This window comes from Malaclemys terrapin, chromosome 16, assembly GCF_027887155.1.
Source record: "Malaclemys terrapin pileata isolate rMalTer1 chromosome 16, rMalTer1.hap1, whole genome shotgun sequence".
Taxonomy (NCBI): Eukaryota; Metazoa; Chordata; order Testudines; family Emydidae; genus Malaclemys; species Malaclemys terrapin.
Window position 1 is genome coordinate 33,110,991 of NC_071520.1, and position 23,475 is coordinate 33,134,465.

The 23,475-nt window shown below is 44.2% G+C and overlaps 1 protein-coding gene across 14 annotated transcripts in view; it reads right to left on the reverse strand.

Annotated features, from left to right (window-relative positions):
- Positions 1 to 88: 88 nt before the first annotated feature.
- Positions 89 to 23,475, reverse strand: part of CHEK2 (checkpoint kinase 2) — a 49,016-nt gene continuing 25,629 nt past the window's right edge. For 11 of the 14 annotated variants that reach the window (XM_054006625.1, XM_054006636.1, XM_054006628.1 and 8 more), the window contains 10 exons: positions 17,257 to 17,365; positions 15,797 to 15,850; positions 14,479 to 14,540; positions 13,551 to 13,650; positions 11,064 to 11,150; positions 10,061 to 10,224; positions 9,731 to 9,846; positions 8,297 to 8,382; positions 3,461 to 3,541; positions 89 to 313 (listed from right to left, as the gene is read on the reverse strand). In XM_054006625.1, coding sequence (XP_053862600.1) covers positions 206 to 313; positions 3,461 to 3,541; positions 8,297 to 8,382; positions 9,731 to 9,846; positions 10,061 to 10,224; positions 11,064 to 11,150; positions 13,551 to 13,650; positions 14,479 to 14,540; positions 15,797 to 15,850; positions 17,257 to 17,365 — 967 coding nt within the window. In that variant the 3' untranslated portion in view covers positions 89 to 205. Of the gene's footprint in view, positions 314 to 2,287; positions 2,374 to 3,460; positions 3,542 to 4,682; positions 4,904 to 8,296; positions 8,383 to 9,730; positions 9,847 to 10,060; positions 10,225 to 11,063; positions 11,151 to 13,550; positions 13,651 to 14,478; positions 14,541 to 15,796; positions 15,851 to 17,256; positions 17,366 to 23,475 lie in introns of those variants that run through there. The other 3 variants (XR_008442530.1, XR_008442529.1, XR_008442531.1) reach the window with 3 other exon arrangements.

Here is a 23,475-nt window from a genome sequence, read left to right on the forward strand (position 1 = left end):
CAGGTGGTAGTTTGCTTGGTATTTTACCTTGTACGTATGGGAATCCCCACAAGCTGTTGTCCAATTCAGTGAGTCACTCCCATTCTTACAAAGTTATTTTTATTTATCAATGATTAGTACAGAACAATTATTCCATTATTAAGAGAAAAACATTTCTTATAAAAATCTGTATAATCCCTAGACAAAAGCAGCAATTCAAGTAAGTTTACTTTCCTTCCCTTCCCTTTTTTTCCTGAAATGACGTAGAAGGAACAGCGTGCTTAGAGCCAGATTCCTCTTCCTTTTCATGGGGACGTTTTCTGGTTGTGGTTGGCTAGAAGAAAGAGGCAGGAGCATGACTATGCAAGTCAAAACAGAAATATCTAACACCTTTAATTTTAATATATGTTCAGAATGAAGACAGAGCCCAACTATCATGCCTACTGTGAGTTCAAGATGTTTAAGAAACTCTCCTTGCTGCCTCCCATATGACAACTGAGAGCAAAAACACAATCAACAATGGAAAAAGATTCAGTCATCATCATCTGCACTCTCACCATTACCAATCCTTAAAACAATTTATCAAGTTGCCTGTCACTCCACAAAATTGATATGACTAGTTCTCCCTCTTTCTTGATCATCTGTCATTTAGTAAACACACATTTGTTCTAAGTCTTATTTGTCCTGGTTACATCAAAGCCCCCTCGTGTGTCAATTTTTCCTGGACTGACAACAACCAGATGTCAGATTTCAGAGTAGCAGCCGTGACACTCTGAAGGATGATGCACAAAAAATCTGATCAAGGAACTGCAACAAATAATTTCTTTCCGACTTAAACTAAATGTGATAAATGTGATAAACAATTTAAGAACATATTAAAAGTTCTGATTACAACCAAGGCATCTGAGCTGGATTTATTTACAGCAAGGATGCAATAATAGCTACCTGTCTTAAGATGGGATGATCCTTACGTTACCCACACAACAGTGGGGACTGGCAATGGCCTCCCTAATCAGCAAGCATATATGATCCTCTAACATCAGACAGCTGCTCTTAATCCCCTCTCTTACTCTCTCCATTCTTTCCCCTCAAAAAAGTAAAATAAAATCAAGCAAGCACCCAGCTCCCCACTCAATCTTGCTCTTATCTTTCTTTGTTACCATCTTCCAGTGACAACCCTGCACACAATCTCAAGCCTTCACTTAATGTCAGTTCTTCCTAGGATATTAAGTATCTGGGTCCCTAAGGCTCTGATACATCAAATATACTCAAGCATATGGTTTATTTTAAGCACATGAATAATCCTACTGAAGTCTACTGGGACTATTTATGCACTTAGAATTAAGCACATACTTAAGTGCTTTGATAAGGCCTAAATACCTACTGGTTCTACCGGTGAAAGGTATAGTAATTGGCAGAGCTAACCAGCATAGTGCTACATAACACTAGCTTGAAATTAAAAGTTTCTGCAGGGTAAATATTCAAAATCAATTTTTACTACTATCAAAGGATTTCTTTCAAATCTCAACTTTTCTGCATATAAAATATGTCATTTTATTCCTACAGTGATGCTGCATGATTGAAATATGACCATTTATATCAATGATACTGCCACTGTTAGACAATCGCAACAGATTTTGTACGACGTATATCTTGTAAGGTGTCAATGGAAAAGTTACGATTTTCCAAATAAGATTATCCTGTTTAAATCCACGTATCATCACTGTATCTGAAGTTATGGACATATATCTCAAATGTGTTTGTTCCTGGGGTAACACCCACAAAGTAGTTTACATCCAGTTTATCCAGCACATCGTGAATGAACTATTCAAGTTTGTTGGCCCACTAAATACACTTAGCTCTCATAATGGGCCATAGAAGAAACTCATTATATCCAGAAAGATCTTCCTGTGGACACCTCAGCACAGATATGGCCAATGGCTGCCCCTGAGAGTCATCAAGCCATGTATGGACAGACGATATGCTCATGTGATTCTGCACTCCATTTTGTGCCAGTAACTTTCCATGAACTGGGCTGTGAGCTTTGTTTGAAACAGAAAATTTCCAGGCACATGGCAAAGGGTAGAAAAGACCCCTAAAATGACTCCATTTTGCCTCTTTCCTGCTCTGATTCTCTGGACTATGGATTTACAACTAAAAGGAGGATATTGAACAATGGACTGAGGATCTTCCAATTTTTTGGAAGTTACCAGAGAGACTTTTCAAGCCAGCTCGCGAGCCTCATGCAGCTCTTTTACAGCTGAAGTGTGGCTCATGGAGCTCCCACACACCCCCATTCTCCACCTACCAGACTGGGGGGAGGGAGGCTCAGGGCTGCTGACCTGCGGCAGGGTGGTAGGGCTAAGAGCTTCTGTCAGAGATGACTGGTGCCTGCTGAGAGGGAGGGGGGGGGGAAGGGGTACAGTTTAAAGATTCACACACACACCCAACAGCTTGAGTCATACATCCCAGATTCACTCCCCTCTTACCCTCAGCGGCCCTTCTCTGCAGCTCCCAGGTGTTAGCTCCATGTGAAGAGACAGCAGCAAACAGCTGGAAGCTGCAGGGCGGGGCCACTGCTTTAGCTCCTCAGGGAGATGCAGCAGCAAAAGCAGCGGCTCTCCCTGTAGCTCCCAGCTTGCCAGCCCCAGGAGCTGCTGTGCAGGGAGGTGACCTGGCAGCACCAGGTGACCTAGCGGGGCCAGCAAACCTTGACAAAAATCAGGGGGGTGAGGGGAAGAAGGAGAGAGGCATGTGACCCCAAATATCTCCCCAGGATCAAGGCGTCAGGCCTGCAGAGTGTGCCTGCCAAGGCTTGGGGCTTCAGCAGGAGCAGGGCCAAAGCCCCAAGCCCTGGCAGGCATCTCCCGCATAGCTGAAGACCCAAGCCCCGGCAGGTCCATCCCGGCTCTCCAACTTCTGAGGATTGTCATATGCGGCTCGGGCGTTCAGTGAATTTGGCCGCCCCTGGACTAGAACATCACTTCTACAAACCTGATATAAGAACACTACAATTACTGTATGCATATGATCTATTAACCATTTTAACTCTCTTCTTTTCTTAATAAACCTTTAGATTTTAGTTAAAGGATTGGCAGCGGCGTGATTACTGGGAAAGATCTGAGTTATATATTGACCCAGCTAAGTGCCGATCTCTCCAGACTGGAAGAACCCAATGTTTAATTAAATTAGTTTTCAGTAACCACTCATCAGAGTCCAGTGTCTGGATGGTGAGACAAAGGCCTGAATGCCTCAGGAGACTGCATTTTTAATTTCTTATTAACCAGTGCAGTGAGACAGAAGTTTATTTTTGCTACGGGCTTGGTATAATCTAACTATATAATAACCACCGGTTTGAGTCTTTCCAATTTTTCAGCAGTTTGTCCTGAATCTGGCACTCTCAGCTGTGACCTACTCAAGGTAACACCTAGCTCAGTGTGTTTTAAATGCAAACTAAAAAACAACAAAGCAAAAAACATACCAGTCTTGATGTCTGTGGTGGATGCATAGAGACTCTTGTTTGTGAGAGTAGCTCTTGAAATGTGCTCTTCATACTTTCATCCTGTGAAGAATTATAAACATTTAGTTACATGGAATGTTTGGAAAAAAATTCTAAGATATGGCTGGTCAGGTGAGTCCTGTGGTTAGGGCATTGCACTACCATGTGATCCTCAAGTTAGGTTCCCAGGACCAGTCTCCCTGGGGCTGGGAATGCTGAAGAGGCTGCACACTTAGTAGTAATTCTTACAAAAGATAGTTAGGAAAGGTATTGAGAGACTCCATTCAACTCTCTTCAGCCTGTGATAGTGGGAGAGGGAATTAAAAGCTTCAATTTGAAGGGAGCTTTCAAAAGTAACATTCTTTATGACGGTCCAGGAAAATATACCAAGTCTTACAATTATTTATATATTTCTGCTATACCATATTTACTGATTCATCATACACCACATACAATTGACTGCGGCACCAAAGAACAATAAAAACAGACACTCTGAAAGCTGCCTGAGATTTTAAGAACTACCATATTAAAACTTTAAAGAAAAAAAAAGGGGGAATGGAGTAAGCAGGGTCAGTGACAAATGAACAAGGAGAAGGAAGGTTAAAAAAAAGCACGGGGGTTTAACAAGGAGTGGCCATGCATTTTTAGGGATTTTTTTTTTTTTTAAGTGTCATTTAGAAGTTGGGAAACGGGTTGAGAGGCAAAGTCCATACCCTAGAGGCCACTACAGCAAAGGCATGTGGTGTTTGGACAGAAATGCCAGTCAGGATGAAGATATGGAAGCTGCTAATGAATCTACACCATTAAAAGCTTTAAAAATCAAGACTACAAACTCAAGGCCAATGACTTTATAGAGAGCCAATATACAAAAGTCAAGGAACATGCAATACGATCACAGCAGCTCAAATACACTGTTGCATTTTAAACAAGCTGCAATCGATGAGGAAGACAGCCTGCTAAAAGGGAATTACAGTAAACAAGTCTCATAGCTACAAAGGGCACATGATGCCATTGTAAGATGGTCATAGCATAATGGGAAAATACAGTTTTGTACTATGTCTGGCACGGGGGATGCCATGGAAAGAGTGTTGTGAAGAGCTAAGAAAGTTCTTAACCTGACTCAGTGCTTCCAACAAATCCCCTCAACAAGCTTCCCCCCCCACACACACACACAGAGAAATTCAGGGTATAGGATTCTGCCTACCCAATCCCCCACTGGAGACACAATTTGCTCATAGAGAAATTCCAAAACTGTGAACCATGAAGCATATGGTGGTGGTCTGTGGACAGGCTGATTGGTCACAGGATACTGTTCTCCTGGTTCTCAGCTCCTGCTACAGGTATCCAGGTTCCTCACTGCCTGTAAAAGTAGCTGGAAGCAAGGAGAAGAAGCCAAACTTGTTGCTTCCACTAGGCCAGGGTTTGCTGCAGAAGAGGAAGAGGGGAGGAAAGAGGAACCAGTCAACAGGCAGAGAAAGGAAGGAAATGGCTGGGAAGCACGTGCAATGGAAATGAGGAGACTTGCACAAGTGGAAATGTAGTATGATCAGAAGGAGAGAAAAACAGAACTGATGGGAGATTATATTTTAAAAAGCAGCAAAAATAACATGATTAACTTTTCCCAAAAGAGGACAGGGCACTCCCCACATTAAAAAATAAAAACACATCAAGTCATGTCTTAGTGTTAATTTTCCAGGGAAGCTAGTGCTGTAGCTGCACAGATATACACCTCTACCCCGATATAACGGGACCCGATATAACACGAATTCGGATATAATGCGGTAAAGCAGTGCTCTGTGAGGGCGAGGCTGCGCACTCCAGCAGATCAAAGCAAGTTCGATATAACGCAGTTTCACCTATAACACGGTAAGATTTTTTGGCTCCCAAGGACAGCGTTATATAGGGGTAGAGGTGTACCTTGCAATGGCAAATGGAAAAGAAGTGGGCTGTAGTCCACGAAAGCTTATGCTCTAATAAATTTGTTAGTCTCTAAGGTGCCACAAGTACTCCTGTTCTTTTTTTAAATGGAAAGAGAGGTGGTCCACAGTCATTAATGTGAGGGGTGTTGTCCAACCGGGCAATCTCTCTTACCATGTGATCCAGACCACAAATAAATTTGAGAACCTCTGGTTTGATTCCCGCCTTGTAGTTATGACTCAAACTACTACAAGACAACTCCACAATCATCTGAAAAGCACATCTCTGTTAATGAGATGAATTATTCTCTGGATGGAAGTGGGATCAGACATGCCTCATATGGCCAGTGGGAGAGGACATGCACACACAGAGTTCATCAGTGTCCAGGGCTACAAGAAAACAAACTGCTCTGGTGATAATACAGGTGTGGACTATACCTTGAATGGAACTGTATGACATGATCGTGAAACCATGCAACATAAGCTTTGCAAATAACAGACCCGGTATATTCAGAGCAGACCCAGATATTAGGTTAAATATGTGGCTAGTCTTTTGGGAACTCTTCTCTACTCCTTAGGCAAGACTTGAGTCCATCACTTCCAGGAAACATGCGTTAGCCCACACACGCATACATGGAAATTTCAAAGGACAACATTCTGTGAGGACTGCAACAGTAACTGGCAACACTAGTTCAGCAAAATTGGCTGCACAATCCTCCATAGAATCCTGTGGTCTCTGTACCATCAGAACGATTAATTTTGGTCAGCTGGTTACTGTATGCATTACAAGAAAGAACAAAATATTATTGCTATTGTCCTATCTTTTCATTCCTCAATGGATCACCAAGTACTCGCTGAGCTAAAACTGGGCTTGCAGTATCATTCAACCAGCTTCGACCATGTAAAATTGTGGCACATATGGGCCTTATTCACATCAAACCAGGATCACCCACCAAAAACTGAAACAGAATAGGTCACCGTGCACTTTAGGGCAAGATTTTCAGAGACACAAATAGTAGCTAACTGCCATTTGAACTTTTGGAAATTGCTTGCTTAATATCCATTTTGTTAATATTAGTTTCTTGAAACTAGAATACAAAGCCTGATAGAGTCCAGGTAAAAACAGTGGACGCTACAAAACCTATCTTGAATGCTGCTCTTTCTGCTCTAGGTCTTGAGTAGGCCATTGGAGTTTAAAAAAAAAAAAATGGGGGGGAGGGGCTAATTTTAGGTTAAACAGGAGAAATATTTCAACACTAGATTGGCGGTCTTACTGGTTAAAAAAATGTAGTGTTAAGAAATGAAAATTTGGACAGAGGGGTTGAATTATTATTAATAGCTGAAAGTTTCTCAAAGGAGCTAAAAATACTAAGACATTTCAAACTCTTGTGGCCTGATAGACATCATCTGCATATCCGATGCACGCATCCATCGTGCTGCTCCTATGCTAGTTTTTAAAAACAATACTTAGATAATGGCAGAGAGAGTGGAGGGCCATCAGCGCCTCGCTGCACAGTTACAGGAGCTCAAGTGGCTCCTCTGGTTGTGCTCAAGTGGCCTGGCATCAGAACTGAACATTTGGGATGCTGGCCTTCAGAGCAGCCAGGAGTACATCACCTGCAAACAACTCGTATAAGATGGCAGCCAGGTGTGTAAGGAAATATTTTTAAAAATAGGGATTGACTGACATTTGGATTTTGATGGGTGGAGGGTAGAAACCATAGCAGTCCCATCTTAAAGTAAAGTATTCCTGCCCCCTATATTTTTGTCAGATGAAAGAAGCTTTCCCCTGCTAGTTGTGAAGTGAGCCGAGATTAAAATCCTGCATACAAAACTCTGTTTCCAAGTTATCACCAAAGACCTCTGCTGTGATGCAAATGTGTATCGTCTATTAAATGCTGAATAATTTGTCAGATTTCCTTTTGGCCAAAGCATTACTTTTCCAGGGCGACACCCCAGGCCATATCTGTCAGTTCAAGAATGGCTTGGTATTTGTGTCTTGGCAAACCTAGTGTCTAAATTCACGGTCCCATTATGACCATTAACCCAAAGCACCATTTTTCAGCTGTGATATTCTTTTAAACTCTTTTCTGACCTGTGTGTCTGTCAGTCTCACTAAAACTACAGTGTGGCAATCAGAGCCCTCCACAGAGGAGGAATACAACCAGAATTTTAAGAAATTCAACTGACTACACTTTGAAACGTCTCAAATTCTCATCTCGTCTATAATGCCACTCCCTCTTATCTTTTATCCCTTGTAATTTATTGCCTCCTTTCCCATTATATCTAGCATCAGTGGTTTTTAAAACCCATCTAGCAGTGTTTACTATAAAATAAACTGCACAGAACTAAAACCTAAAATGTAAATCTGTACCCAGTTAATCCACTCCAGGAGTTTCACGGGTCTGCAGAGGTACAGAATTGTGAGTGAACCCAGAAGAATGCAGAGTAGGAATTTTCCAATTCCAAGCATCATAGTTGGTCTGATGACAATGAAGTCACAAAAGGAACCCCTTCCACACTGTGGACTCCATTCAAGCAAGGATCTGACATGCTGCACGGGTCCTCTAATGATCATAGCGGTTACCCTTCCCCTACCCCACTCCGAACTCTGAGGGGTGGAGCATACTCTCTTGCTGGGCAATTGCTGGCTCACTCCTCTTCAGACATTGGTAATCTCTTGAAAAATCAAACCACTGAACAATTGTTGAATTTTCATTAAGGAGGAGCTATTAAGCCATGAGAGAGACTGTTCTAAGCCACCTTATACAGCTAGTCTAACTAGCCATAATGTTTCTTGTGAAACAAGTCTTATATATATGCCACATGATAACAAATAGGTCATACCCCTCCCAGAATGTTATTGCTGTACTGTACTTTAAATACATGTCCCAACACATACCTGAAGCCAGGGATGTTCTAAGGCTTTTTCCGTTGTAAGACGTTTATTTGGATCCACTACTAACAGCTTCTTCACAAGATCCAAAGCTAAAATAACAAAATAAGATGATTGGCATAAAGCCAATAATCTAATGACTCCATAACTTTAAAATAAATGATCCAATGTGTTTAAGGCAGCACAAAGGATTGTAATGTACATTAATAAAATAAATCTAAATATTTCACTTTAGAGCATGGAAGCTCAGGGTTAGCAAAAGTGTTTTCTTCCATTAACAAGTAAACACTTCCTGCTTTGTAAGCCATTTCACACATTCACTTTTAAGACACTGTTCTGAGTACACATGCTTTACTCCACTGTCCAATGAAATCCTCTTGTGTTATCAACGGTGTTCATCGGTAAATACATACTAAGGCCTAAAACTGTTATGAATGCTTGTAATACTGCAAGTGCAGTTATGTGACCACATTTCATTGTGGGTGCAAAACTGCACTCATTTAAAAACCTAACTACCTACACCAAATCAGGTAGACAGACTTCCAAATGGGAGGCCAGGTTGAGACCTAGCTAAGATTTGGTGCCTGAGTCAATACAGCCTGAGTGCCTACATTTAAACAACATATTACCAATAACACATACCTCCTGCAGATTCTTATACAAGTGTCTACTGCATTTTTAGCGCAGTTTCCTCCACTCAAGCATTTTAACCAGGACCATAAGACTTTTGGTTTGATTGCATAATAAAAAAAGTCTTAACAGGCATTGTGAAAAAGCAATAGTTATATTGGTCTCACCTAAAGAAGACTGACCGGATCTTGGCTCTTCACTATGCCTGGTGATTCTGTTGTACTGACTGGGACTACTTATGCCCTTAGTATAACTTGCACTATTTTAAATGATGTCTAATTTATTTTCCTATTGTCTTAACTCTACTTGGACATTGGCACTATTTTGGTCAGCTTCAGACCTTTCAGAACTGGGTTGAACTTGGTACGGTTATTAGAAAGAGCATAACCTCAACACTAATAAGAAACTCCTCTGATTATCCAGAGGAGTTAGTGAAAGCTGCCCAATGGAAATGTTTTGACCTCTCTTACCCAGAAGGCCGAGAAGCGAAATTATTTCATGTCTATAAAGAGCTCTGAAGACAGAAAGTGCCATGGCAATAGCTGGGATAGCCATGGTAAGCTGGGCAGCAAACGCAGATCCCTGGGTACATACTTGGGCAACAAGCCCAAGCCAATGGTGGTGCTACTTCGGCAATGCTACTATTCTTAGTGCACTAGCTGAAGCAGAGCTAGTGCAGGTGTCTCTATGAGAACTGGGATTCACACCTCCCAGCTGAAATGTAGACGTACCCAAAGATACCAATTAAAGTACAGTAGAAACTTAGAGGGTCAGCAAAATACTTCTACAACCATTGTAATGTAAACATACCCATATCTGACACATGCTTCCATTCTCTTGGAATAAATGTGTATTCTCCACGGGTAATTTGATCTTTCAGACATAGCTGAGTATTTTGTTCATTGAATGGTGGATATCCACACAGGCTAAATAAAAGAGAAAAAAAATATAATGGCTAATGCAGCTTTTGCCACAGCAGTTGAAAGACTGACTGTTGTAGAGAATATGCATTTCACAACATCTGTTCCAGGATTGAAAATATGACACACACACTCATTAGCAAACGTACTTAAATGAAGGCCTAAGACCTCCACCCATGTATGACTGTTCAATTGAATTGTCAGCCATGAAGTGTCTTACCATACAAAAAGAATAACTCCTAAACTCCAGCAATCCACAGCACGGCTATACCCAGCTGTCCCAAGTGAATTGAGAACTTCAGGGGCGAGATACGTGGGAGTACCACATAACGTTCTCATAAGTGATGATTCTCCAAGAATCTTGGATTGTCCAAAATCTGTAATCTTGTATATGAGAATAACACTGTCAGTTTTTATTTTAACACGTTAGAATACACTATACTAGACAGCATGCATCAGGAGAGAGATTTATGACTCTAATTTCCAAGGCATTTTGCCAGTACACAACTATGTACTAAGCTCTACCCAGCAGAGGACTTCAGCAGAAAACTCAGCAGAACAAAAGATTCTTTTTTTTTTTTTTTTGGGGGGGGGGGGGGGGCGGGGGGTTGGGGACAGAGAGATTTGAGTTTTAGTGCTAGCAAAGACAGCTGGATTGAACACCAGTCTGAAGTATTCTATTTATCCCCAGATTGGAGAATAGCATAAGTAGCAGCACTATGGATTCATGGCTACCATGGAGAGACTATTATATGTAGAGCAACGGTTCAGTCTCCAAACCTACTCAATACGTACTTAAGTCTCTCAGGCAAAAACACAAACTGACACCAAATCACATGGATAATTACCGAAATGTTGGCCATGACTCCATGATTAAGACTACTGACATATTCAAGTGAAGCAGAGTCTTATTCCACTGATTGCTATGTGAAATACTAAATGCGAAAATTCTTATTCATACTTATGTGTATATATTGATTGAAATATGCAGGAGAGAGGAAGCAATTTCTAAAGTTTGTGAAAGAACCTTAACTCAAGATGTCCTGTATTTTTAGCCTCTATTATTTAGGAATGAGCATCATCAATCTTAATGCCATGTTAATTTTTTTTTATGTTGGAATTTAATATTTAGAGAAGAATTGCTAAAGAACATTCCAAAGTTTCTGAATAAAGAACATCAAAATAAAAGAAAAAAGATCCAGAGATAGAAGATTCTTCCTTACCTTTATAAGACAAGTTTCCTCAGAAGATGAAAGTAGCACATTCTCTGGCTTTAGATCCCGATGTATAATACCATTTTCATGAAGATACTATGCAAACACACACACACACACACAACACAGAATGCATGCATTAAAATGTAACTTCCAAGTCTTTCCAATGATGATGATGCAAGTAACTGAAACAGATTCATTTGAGAAGTGTGTATTTGAAGCTATATGGTTCACAAAAAGATTTAAAGTATTCGTCAGCTGCTGCACAGCAGCTTCTAATCTCCACAGGCAGACGATGTAGAACAGGAAAGCTATGCCCTCCCTGCAGTTCATCCATATGCCACATTATCAGAACAGATTCTTCAGGATGACGCTAAGGAATTTTGGTCCTCAATCTCTTTTTTATTGATATTAACAGTCAGTATCTTTTTCTGTGTTCAAACCCTCTTAAATTAAGTATATTTCCCTGCCTTAGTTTGCCAAGGCAGACACCGCTATACAGTGGCATTGGAACAATTTGTATAGTGGAGGTGTGACATTATGCTCCATATTCTTTATGGAAATATGATTATGATATGGATATGACATAACTGTCTGTACTTTATGCAAGATAGCTCATGTAAGATATCATTGGAAATGATCCATTGAATCTATTTCCCCATGTTAAGTATCCTCACACCTCTTATCAAACTGTCTTGATTCTCATTACAAAAGCTTTTTCTCTTAATTAATTAGACTCTTAGAGTTGGTAGGACAACTCCCACCTTTTCATGTTCTCTGTATGTGTGTATATATCTCCTGGGAGGCGTCCTGGGACATAACTGTGACACTACTAGGTCAGGTGGTCTGGTCACCTAATACACTATCTTGGACTTCTAATAATTTTCCACTCTCAGAAGGAGGAGGTTAAGTTTGGGAAACAAAAGGCTTTCCGCCTTATGTAAATTCTATTTAAGGCTGGGAGGGAAGGCATTCCAGACTCTCCTCTTTTGCCTATCCAAGAAGAAAGGCTGCTGAAAGTACCTAAGGGGACAAAGAAACCAACCTGAAGGGAAAGGCAGGGGTGAGTCCAGACTGAGACATGGGTCCAGTCTGTTACTCCTGAGGGCATTCTGCAACAAAAAAATAAAAATTCTGCACATATTTTAAAAGTCTGCAAAATTCTGCAAGCTTTATTTGTCAATAAATAAATGCAGAGGCACCAGCATGGCAGTGGGGAGCACTGGCCACTGGCTTCACCCTGCAGCCTCCCCACCCTCCACCCCTGGGACACAGATTGAGTGGTGAGACTGTGCCCCACCCTGATACAGCACAAGGCCTCGGCCTGCCCCAGAAACACCCTGGGGCCCTGCCCCTCTGTGCCAGGAGCACCAGGTGTGGGGCAGGCAGGCTCAACCAGGAAGGATCCAAGTGTGGAGGGGCTCAGTGTGGGGTGATCCAGGTGTGGGGTGAGAGGATTCTGTGGGAGACAATCTGGGTGCAGGCAGCTCGGGGGGGGGTCTAGGTGTTGGGAGGGGGTATCTGGATGCACAGAGGCTTGTTGGGGGGGTTCCAGGAGCAGGGGCAATTGGACTTTGCAGGGGCTTCCAGGTGAATGTGGTTGGGGTCTGGGTGTGGGGGTCTCAACAGGGGGGTCTGGGTGCTGGGGGAGTGGGGCTTGGTGGGAGTCTGAATGCAGCTAATTGGGGGTCAGTGGTGTGGGGGTCTGGATGTGGGGACTCAGGGTGGTGCAGGGGGTGGGGCTCATCAGGGTGGGGGTTTGAGTGCAGGGAGTTCAGTGGCGGGTGGTGTGGATGCAGGAGGGCTCCAGATGCAGGGGTTGAGGTTCAGTGAGATGGGGTTTGGGTATGGATAGCTAGGGAGGTTTCTGGGTGTGCAGGGTGAGGCTTGGTGGGGGTGTCTGGGTACGGGAGGTCCAGATGCAAAGGGGTTGGGTGGATGGGGGAGCAGCTCCCCGTACAGCGACCCCTCCCTCTGCAACTGAGGAGCAAAGGGGGCAGGAAGCAGGAGAGGATGCTGAGCTTCCTGCAGCTGGGGGAGGTTTCTGAGAGTGGGTCTGACAGCACTTGGGGCGGAGGCAGTGTGCAGAGCCGAGCCCCCTGGCTAACCGTACGCATAGGAGTCTGAGGGGGGCCATCCCGCTGCTTCTGGGAGCCGCGTGGAGCGGTCCCCGACCCTGCTCGCTGGCTAGAGCGCCGGAGCAGGGCAAGCCCCAGACCACACTCCCCACTGGGAACTCGATGGCCAGATTAAAATGGCTTGCGGCCCGCAGGCCGTAGTTTGCCCACCCCTGTGGAAGAGAGTGGAACCTTTCCAGGTTGATTAGCATAATAACTAAAGGAACACTGCCCTAAATCTCTTCTATGAATAAGGAGAAGAGTTCACCCACTGCTGTAAAAACACATGCAAGTACAAATGATAGAAGTAAAGAAGTTACACTGATTGCCAGTCAGAGAAAACCCATATTTTTCTTTATACAAATTCAGGACTATTTACCTTTACAGCCAACAGCATCTGATAAAAATAGAGCTTGCAGGTAGCTTCTTTCATCTTGGTTGATCTCGACACTCTGTCATATAACTCTCCTCCTTCCATCCTGAAACAGAAGTACAGAAAGAGATTCAATATATTGGTTTCAGAAGTTAGACCTCACTGGGAAAGCCTGAGACTGAAAAGCTTCTCTAAACAAAAAGACCCCAATGAAAAGTAAAGTATATTCATTTTCTGAAATGCATCCATTGGGCACATGTTTATAAATTCTTAAACGTGACCTGCAAAGTAAAAATAAATTGGTCTTGAGCTGGCTGAAACTAAACCCAGGGAAGATGGAGGTGATGTTAACAGGAAAGCAGAAGCACTATTCCAAGGAAGTTCACCACCTGGCCATTGCTTGTCAATGTAGCAAAAAGCCTTGGAACACCTTCTATCCTCTTTGGGTAGCCAGGAGACTTCACCCTTCTTATCACGCAAACCTGTAGATACAACAATCCATGCTCTCATCATCTTCAGACTGTACTACCTGGGACTGACAGTGAAGACCATGCAGAAGCTGCAACTGGCTCATCATCTGGTCGGTCACTTACCCTTCTCTGGCTCCCCAAAAAGTTCTAGATCCAGGTTAAGAAGCAGATCTCGAACAGTAAAGCTCTCAATGATCCAGGCCTGTGCTCTTTTTGAGACTCTCTCTACTTATGTGATCCACCACAGCAGCTGCAGTTGATCAGGATGACAGGGTAGAGAATCCTGCAGGAGTGGAGTGTCTCTGCAGCTCCAAAAGAATGACTTTCCTGTCTATCCTAACCCCCAGTTTTACCAAGGTTTTGGATAGCACCTGAGATCATCATAAAGTCAGGTTGAAGTTATATGACTTTATTTATGGTAGAAAAACATTTACTCTGGAACAAATTGAATGCAAATTACTTACAATTCCAAAACAATATAATAATCTTCTGCATCAAAGAAGTTTTTTATCTTGATTAAGCAGGGCTAGCAAAAGAGGAAGGAAACAACAAAATGACACAATCATTTTATGAAAACTAATATTACAAGAAAATATTACCCCAAAAATAATTTCAGAATGGTGTGCAGTCCAAGGTATACATGGCAAGACACCTTGCTGATATAGGTTTCTCTTTTTAAAAAAATGCAAGTGAAATTTTATATTAATCATAGTGAGACTAATGTGACAGGTTGTCTGCTTAGTGCAGACATGTGCCATGGAAGTTTTCCCCAAAAACATTTCTCTCAATTAACCTCAATCACAATCTGAAACACCCTTTTTATTCTTATGATGAGCTCCCACACAGCTCTGCCAATGCATTCTGTCTAGTCAATTATACTATTCCACTGTACTTGACTTCCCCTTTGTGGGGGGTTTACATACAGCAAAAGGAACAGAAAAAAGGGTAAAATTTAGTAAATCCACTAAAATTGCCAAAGGAATTCAGGAGCAGGTATAAGGCTTACTTTTTTTCCTATTAAATTTAGTCAATTTCAAATTGATGGCGTGTCTAAGATATTTGGAAGTGTACTACTTTTGTGGGGTTTATTATTTAAGTCAATGGAAAGTTTCAAACAATGTTATTGAATTAACTCAGATCTGAAGATCCGCACACTGGAAGTTCTGATTGACTAGACAATAGGTGCACCACGGGCCTAATCTGGACCACCAGACATTTTTGAATAGACCCTGAAATGTTTTTATTTACTTATCAATTTTTTTTTATTATTATTTCCTCTGGAATCTGGACCTTGACTATACCTTGACACAAAAAAATAATAATGAACTACCCTGGATTAGGGTCTCTGTCCAGAAGCAGTTTCAACCATGTGGTTCTGTGGAGATTTGGTTTAGGCCAAAGCTAGGTCAGCAAGCTTGGCCATCTCACAATATTCACAGAAAGATGCATCAAGGGAAGTCTTATTTTCTGATGCAGTGGTTCGAGCAGAGCCCAAGTAAAGAAAATTTCAATCCAAATTTCAATTTCAAAGATGCAAGTTGTGGAAAAGTTACAACAAGCATGTAAAGATATGGGGTAGAACAGAAAGTGTTTTGTAACCTTATCTACAATAGTCATAATAAGTGACCATTGCTACCCAATCAGGAAAAGACAAAATTAAAATTAAGAAACTGTTCCTCCTAACTGTAACTGGAGCATTAGATACCAGACTACAGTAACCCCAAAAGAAAGAGAGCAAGCAAGAAAATCAGAAGATAAATCCGATTTTAAGACTATACTCACATGATTTATTTTCTTCAAAATCTCAATTTCTGTATTAACATTAAAAGCTGGATCCTATTTAAAAGAGAACTGAAGTGTCAGACAGAGCAGGCAGTAATACTGTTTATACAGGGACTTTTGCAGCAATATACCTATGAAAACATAACATACATTTGCTCCATCCTAACAATTTACAGGTGGCTACAATGTAAATAGCAGAGCTCATCAGAAAAAAAAAAATCTCCTGCTGAAAATTTCAACAAAAACAGAAAAAGAATTCCTTAACTTAAAATCTTCCATGGGAAATTTTGATGTATTTGACGAAAAAACCAAAATCTAACATTTTGGCCCAAAATTAAAATAAATTTATTCTGAAATGCTGCCACAGTACCTCATGGGAGTTATAGTTCGGGTGCCTCAGGCTCCCATTCTCCTGTATGGCTGGGCTCCCTGATTAGACTACATCTTTCACAATGCAACATGGTCTCACCTCTTGGTACATCATGGAAGATGTAGTCCTCTGATTTCTTTTTTGTATGTACCCCATAAACAAGGAGCCCGTAACAAGTAAATGACCAAGGTTTATACAAAGACAAAAGTAACTATAAATGCAACAGAATCAAAGGAGCCTTTCAAGTACTATAGGAAGAGATTAAAATCAGACAAGCAACTGTGGTAGGATGAGGGACAGAGAGGGAAGGGAGATGATGTTTCAGTAAACGTGGTAGCTAACTGGCTATTCTTGTACCGGAGAAATGTTTCCAGAATAGCATAGCTTTACAAATCTTATTGTCAAGATGCAAATACATAGGGTATCTTCTTGGCTAGTAAGATAATAAACACCTGGCAACATCAACAAAGCCAGGAAAGAAACTGATAGCTGTGGCTGGTCTGAGATGCACTGTGTCAGGGAGAGAGGGATGAAATAATTAGCCTGGAAGGATCTGCAAGCATAGAACTCAAAGTGGGATTTATTTATTTTTTTTAAATCCCCCTCTTCTGATGCTTTCAGGATTTGGGCCTAGCAGAGCGAGAGAGCCTTAGACCTGTGCATATTTCTTAAAACATTTATTGTGGAGTTAACTGGAGCTTTTCTCGACTGTCTAAATAAGCTTTAATTTAAAATACTTTTGGATCTCAGGCGGTCTCTGGAAAAACTCACTATAGTCTGTCCCAACAAGAGGTGAAGGATCCTTCCATCTCAGGGGAGAGGTAACAAAAGGAGTCTGCATCTAGCCATATTAAACACCAAGACCATTTGGACTAGACTATTAATTAATCCTAATTGTTTAATACACTTAATTTCTTACAAATAGTGTGGTTTGATTTATTTTTTTAAATATACACAAAGCTTCACACATTACAAAAATGCATCTGAATCCAGAAAACTTTAAATTATAGCGATAAACATTTATAATGTTCACAAAGAAGTACTAAATACTTCAGAACCACTGCAAGATGGTCAAAAAATAGATACTTACTGTGTCTCTCACAGCACTTGTTATAAATCTCCGTTTATTGATTATCTTTACAGCAACTTTGTTACACGTGGTCCTCTCAAATGCCAATTTAACCTCTCCACAGGCACCACTAATATAAAAATTTAGTTATGTTAAAGCTTGCAAGCACTTTTCAATACGTGGGTGACAAATAAAAATAGATCAAACACAGAAGGTGTTTGGTACTTGATATTACACGTGATTAGAATGCTGCTGTCTTCTAACCCTTTGAATGCAGCAGACTGGGTGTGCAGTATTTAGACACATCAGTAGTAGGCACATTAGATTAGGATAGATGCTGGTAGCCATCAATGTTCTAATACAGAAATCAAATTACAACCAAAACTCCAAACTGAAAGCTATTAAGAGAATACTGAGGACAAGCACTGTTGGCATTTCAGCTGCACAAATGGCTAAAAACACAATAACAAACTCTCAAAACATATCCCTACGGTTTTGACTTAAGCTCACAAAGTCCACCCAGGCCCCATTAATACAGCCCAGTGACAAAAGAACATTATAATACATGAAGTCCTGCATCACAAGGTTGCACAACTCTGAGCAACACATATAGCAAAAAAAAAAATATTTTTGATTATGAGATTATAGGAGGAAATCCGTACAAATCCATTCAGACTTCTGTTTTTACTTTGCTGCTCTTTTATGATCTACAAAGACTTTTTGGGAAAAATTCCACTTTAAAGACATTTTATATTAAAAATATCAGGTCACCATTTCTCTCTTTTTTGCTTGAGGACCCAAATAGTGATGTCCCACAAGGGGTTATACTCTGACCTTCAATTCTTCCCCGTGCTTGCAACCATGGGGTAGAGGAGGGATACTGATTCAGAAAGTAACACGACTGCTAGCAAACTATTTCAAACCTGATTTTCTGTTCCTAAAAAACGGTTACCTACCTTTCGTAACTGTTGTTCTTCGAGATTTGTTGCTCATGTCCATTCCATTCTAGGTGTGTGCGCGCCCACGTGTGCGGTCGTTGGAGATTTTTGCCTTAGCGGTTTCCGTAGAGCCGGCTGTGGCACTCTCTGGAGTGCTGCACTCGTGCACTAGTATAACAGGTGCTGCCGGCCCTACGCCCTTTCGGTTCCTTATTGCCGACAACTCCGACAAGAGGGGCAGGAGGGCAGGTAAATGGACACGAGTAACACATCTCAAAGAACAACAGTTACGAAAAGTAGGTAACCGTTTTTTCTTCTTCGAGAGCTTGCTCATGTCGATTCCATTCTAGGTGACTCAAACAGTATCAATGGAGGTGGGCTCGGAGTTCCTGGTCTTGCAGCACTGCTCTGCCAAAGCCAGCATCACCCCGGGCTTGCTCGGTAAGCGCATAATAAGTTGTGAATGCATGGATGGACGACCAGGTAGCAGCCCAACAGATTTCTTGGATCGGCAACTGTGACAGGAAGGCTGCCGATGACGTCTGCGCCCTAGGCAAGTGAGCCGTCACAATCACTGGCATGAGCACCTTTGCCAACTCATAACAGTAGAGGATGCAAGCCGTGATCCATGACGATATTCTCTGGGCAGACACTGGGCAACCCTTCATCCTGTCTGCAACAGCAACAAACAACTGTGTTGACTTACGGAACAGCTTCATTCTATCTATGTAGAAGGCTAGCGCCCATCTGACATCTAGGGTATGCAGCCTGCATTCATCATCCGTCGCATGAGGCTTGGGACAGAAGACCAGTAAGTAAATGTCTGGACCAGTGTGAAACTGGGAAACAACCTTGAGCAGGAAAGCTGAGTGCGGGCACAACTGGACCTCGTCCAAGACCATATACGGCAGCCCTGAGGTGAGTGCCCTGATCTCTGACACCCTGCGGGCTGAAGTTATAGTGAAAGAAACCTTCCAGGAGGGAGCAGAAAACCAAGGGTTTGAAGGGGGGACCTATGAGCATTGACAGTGCAAGATTCAGGTCCCAAAGGGGTCCCAGACATTTGGCTACAGGCGCTTCAGACCTTTCAAGAACCGTGCCGTCATAGAATGGGCAAAGACCGTCTTGCCTTGAAATGGAGGATGGAACGCCAAAATGGCTACTAGGTGCCCCTTGACCGAAGAGAGCGACAGGCCCTGGAGCTTAAGGTGCAGCAGATAGTCTAGGATGTCCTGCAGTGGGGCCGCTTTAGCTTAAATGTGCCTATCTGAGGCCCAACACACAGACCGCTTCCACTTCACCATGTAGGTAGCCCTGGTGGAAGGTTTTCTGCTGCCCAGCAGGACCTGTTGGACACCAGCAGAGCACGCCTGTTTGTCCAGACTTTGCCACGCAGTAGCCAAGCTGTCAAGTGCAGTGCCACCAGGTTCGGATGCCGCAGATTGCCATGATCCTGGGACAGCAGGTCTAGCCGAAGACACAGCTGCAGCGGGGTGGCTGCCGAAAGACTTCGCAGCAGGCTACACCAGTGTTGGTGAGGCCACACTGGGGCTATGAGGATGGCGTTCACTTTGTCTTGCTTCACCTTTAGCAGTACCTTGTGGATCAACGTTACTGGTGGGAAGGGCTCCCGACTACGGAATCAAAAAGGTGTCTGACAGGGAGCCCTTGTCCCTGCCCTGCCAAGAACAGAACCCACGGCATTTTCTGTTCTGCCTGGACGTGAACAGGTCCACCTGGGGAGTCCCACGCTGTGGAAGATTAGGCTGACCACCTCCGGATGGAGTGACCATTCATGGCGAGACGAGAAGGTACTGCTGAGGCGATTTGCCAAGATGTTCTTGGTTCAAGGCAGGTGGGTGGCTACTAGACGAATGGCATGACACACACAAAAGTCCCAGAGGCTGAGCACCTCCTGACACAGGGCCGAAGACCTGGCACCGCCCTGCCTGTTCATGTAATACATCACAGCGGTATTGCCCATCAGGACCTGCATCACCTTGCCTCTTAGGTGGGACAAGAAAGCCTGGCAGGCCAGGCGAACCGCTCTGAGCTCCCTGATATGGATGTGAAGGGCTACGTCACGTTGAAATCACCAGTGGTGGGCTCCCCAGTCCAGATCCAATGCGTCTGAAACCAGGGTAAGTGACGGGGATGGGGTAGCAAAGGGAACTCCTTGCAGCACCGACTTGGTATCCAGCCACCAGTTCAGGGATGAAAGGACATGGTTCAGCACCATGACCACTCAGTCCAGGACGTGTCTGCTGGGGATATAGACCAAGACCAGCCACGCTTGCAGAGGCTGTAGATGAAGTCAAGCATGGCTGACCATGTGCCCATCAGTTGCGGGCCATGGTGAGCGGATGGCTCCTTACGTGGGAGATCAGGTCCAACATGGCCTGAAAACGTGTTTCCGGGAGAAAGGCCCTGGCCCAAGTGCAGTCGAGAACTGCTCCAATAAACTCTATGCCTTGAACTAGTGTTAATGTGGACTTTTCTGTGTTTATCAACAAGCCCAGGTCATGGCAGGTAGAACGAACCAGATCAAGGCTCCTCTGCACCTGCTCTGGAGACCTGCCTTTGAGGAGCCAGTCGTCGAAAATCTGGACCCCTCAACGTCTCAGGTAAGCTGCCACTGGCACCATGCACTTCGTGAACACACTGGGTGCCGAGGATAGGTCAAAGGGCAGGGCCGTGAACTGGAAATGGTGCCTCGCCACTATAAAACACAAGAAACGCCCGTGACCTGGGTATATGGAGACATGAAAGTAAGCATCTTTTAAGTCGAGAATGGTGTACCAGTCTCCCGGATCCAAGGAGGGGATGGTGGAGGCCAGGGAGACCATGCAGAACTTCAACTTCTTGAGAGATTTGTTGAGGTTATGCAGGTGTAGGATGGATCTTAGGCCCCCTTTTGCCTTTGGGATTAGGAAGTAGAGAGAGTAGAATCCTCTTCCTTCAATGTCCCAAGGAACCTCATCCACGGCCTCCAGACACAGGAGCTTTTTGACCTTCTGAACGAGGAGTTGTTCATGAAAAGGGTCCCTGAAGAGGAGGCGGGGAGGGAGGGACAGCTGTGAATTGCAGGGTATAGCCCCGAGATATTATATCCAAGACCCTAATCAAGCCAAACGGTAGGGGCATAGACGGTCGAGGAAGAGACGGGAAGGATCAAGGTAGCTGACTGGGGCGTCACTCTCGAGTGCACCCTCAAAATGAGTGGAGCCCTGTGTGGATACACAAACGTGTTTCCGCATCCGTTCCGCGATCCACAAAAATTATCTGCGGATATCTGCGGATTTGCAGGGCTCTACACTGAGGCTGGGCTGGGGCTCTGAGACATCTTCGCCAGAGCCCGGTCGGGGACAGCCGCGTGGGCAGCTGTGGGAATAGAGTCCAACAGAGGGCAACGAAAATGATCAGGGGTTTGGAGCACATAACTTTTGTGGAGAGGCTGAGGGAACTGGGCTTATTTCGTCTGCAGAAGAGAAGGGGGCGGGTGTGGTTTGATAGCTGCTTTCAACTACCTGAAGGGGGGTTCCAAAGAGGATGGAGCTCAGCTGTTCTCAGTGGTGGCAGACGACAGAACAAGGAGTAACGGTCTCAAGTTGCAATGGGGGAGGTCTAGGTTGGATATTAGGAAAAACTATTTCACTAGGAGGGTGATGAAGCACTTGAATGCTTTACCTAGGGAGGTGGTGGAATCTCCATCCTTAGAGGTTTTTAAGGCCCAGCTTCACAAAGCCCTGGCTGGGATGATTTAGTTGGGGTTGGTCCTGCTTTGAGCAGGGGGCTGGACTAGACGACCTCCTGAGGTCTCGTCCAACCCTGAGATTCTAGGATTCTATGACACAGCTGGGGGCTGCTCTCAGTCAGCCCCATCCCCCACACACACTGCGGGCATGTGGAGGGTTCGCCACGACTCCCTGGCTGGGCTCCATGCTGACCTGGCTGCAGCGAGGGGAGATACCTGTGGAGCTGCCCAGGGCCTGCTCAGGCCCCGCACCCAGGGCCGGTGGAGGGTCCACCGTGGCTCCCCACAGCCGCCCGCCTGGCTCTTACCGTGGACAGGCTGTGGCTCCAAGCCGCCTCCCTCCCCAGCCGGAGCCGGGTCCAGGAGAGCCACGCTGGCAACTGTGGGGAGCCGCGGCAGACCCTCCACCTGCCTTGGGTGGGGGACCCGAGCAGCCCCCCGCCCAGTGTCCCTGCCCAGGGCAGGTGGAGGATCCGTGCCGCGATTCCTTACAGCTGCCCGCGCAGCTCTTACCATCAGAGCCCTGTGCAGATACAAAATTTGTATCCGCATCCGCACTGCTACCCGCAGAAATGATCCACAGATATCTGCATCTGCGGATATAAAGCGGATATCCGCGGATATAAAGCGGATATCCGCGGATTTGCAGGGCTCTAAAAATGAGAGCTTTTGGCCCCCTACGTGTTTGGCGGGCCCAGGTTATGCAGGTGAGGGGGAGGAAGAAGGGCGTCGACGATGGCGGCAGGGGCAGCCAGAAGGGCTTACAAGCAGACTGCAGCGTGTGCATGCCCAAGGAGCAAATGGTGGCTCTAGTATCCTTCAACCCGTGCAGCCTGACATCCATCTGCTCAGAGAAGAGACCAACCCTGTCAAAAGGAAAGTCCTGAATCAAGGTCTGCATCTCCTGGGAGAGGCCCGCTGTTTGGAGCCAGGAGTTGCGCAGCATAACCACCACCGGCACGACCACTCGAGTCGCCAAATCCACTTCATCCCAGTCCATTTGCAGGGAGCATTTGGCCGCTGCGGTGCCCTCCTCCACCAGAGTGCCGAACTCCTGGGCCAAACCCTGCAGGAGCGATTCCTGGAACTTTTTTAGGCCGTCCCAGAGATTAAAATTATATCTGCCCAACAGTACTTGATGATTCGCCACTCAAAATTGTAAGCTGGTAGTCGAATAAATGTTTCTCCCAAAGAGATTGAGCTTTTTGGCCTCTTTGTTCTTGGGAGTAGAGGAGGTGTGACCCTGCTTGTGACCCTTTGGCCAGAAGAAGATACTTCTTTTCTGCCCTTAACTACTACTAACAACTACACTTAACAACTACCTAACTAATACTATACATAAACTATTTTCAAAAGGCCCTAAGGCACGAAGTTTGTAGGAGAAAAAACTACTAGCTCTTGCTAAGCAAGAAAGGCACTCCGACTAACCACCACGGGTGGTAAGAAGGAACTGAGAAGGTGTAGGACTGGCAACGCCTGATATACTGCCGCATGAGTGCAGCACTCCAGAAGGCGCCACAATTGGCCCTCTGGATACCGCTAAGGCAA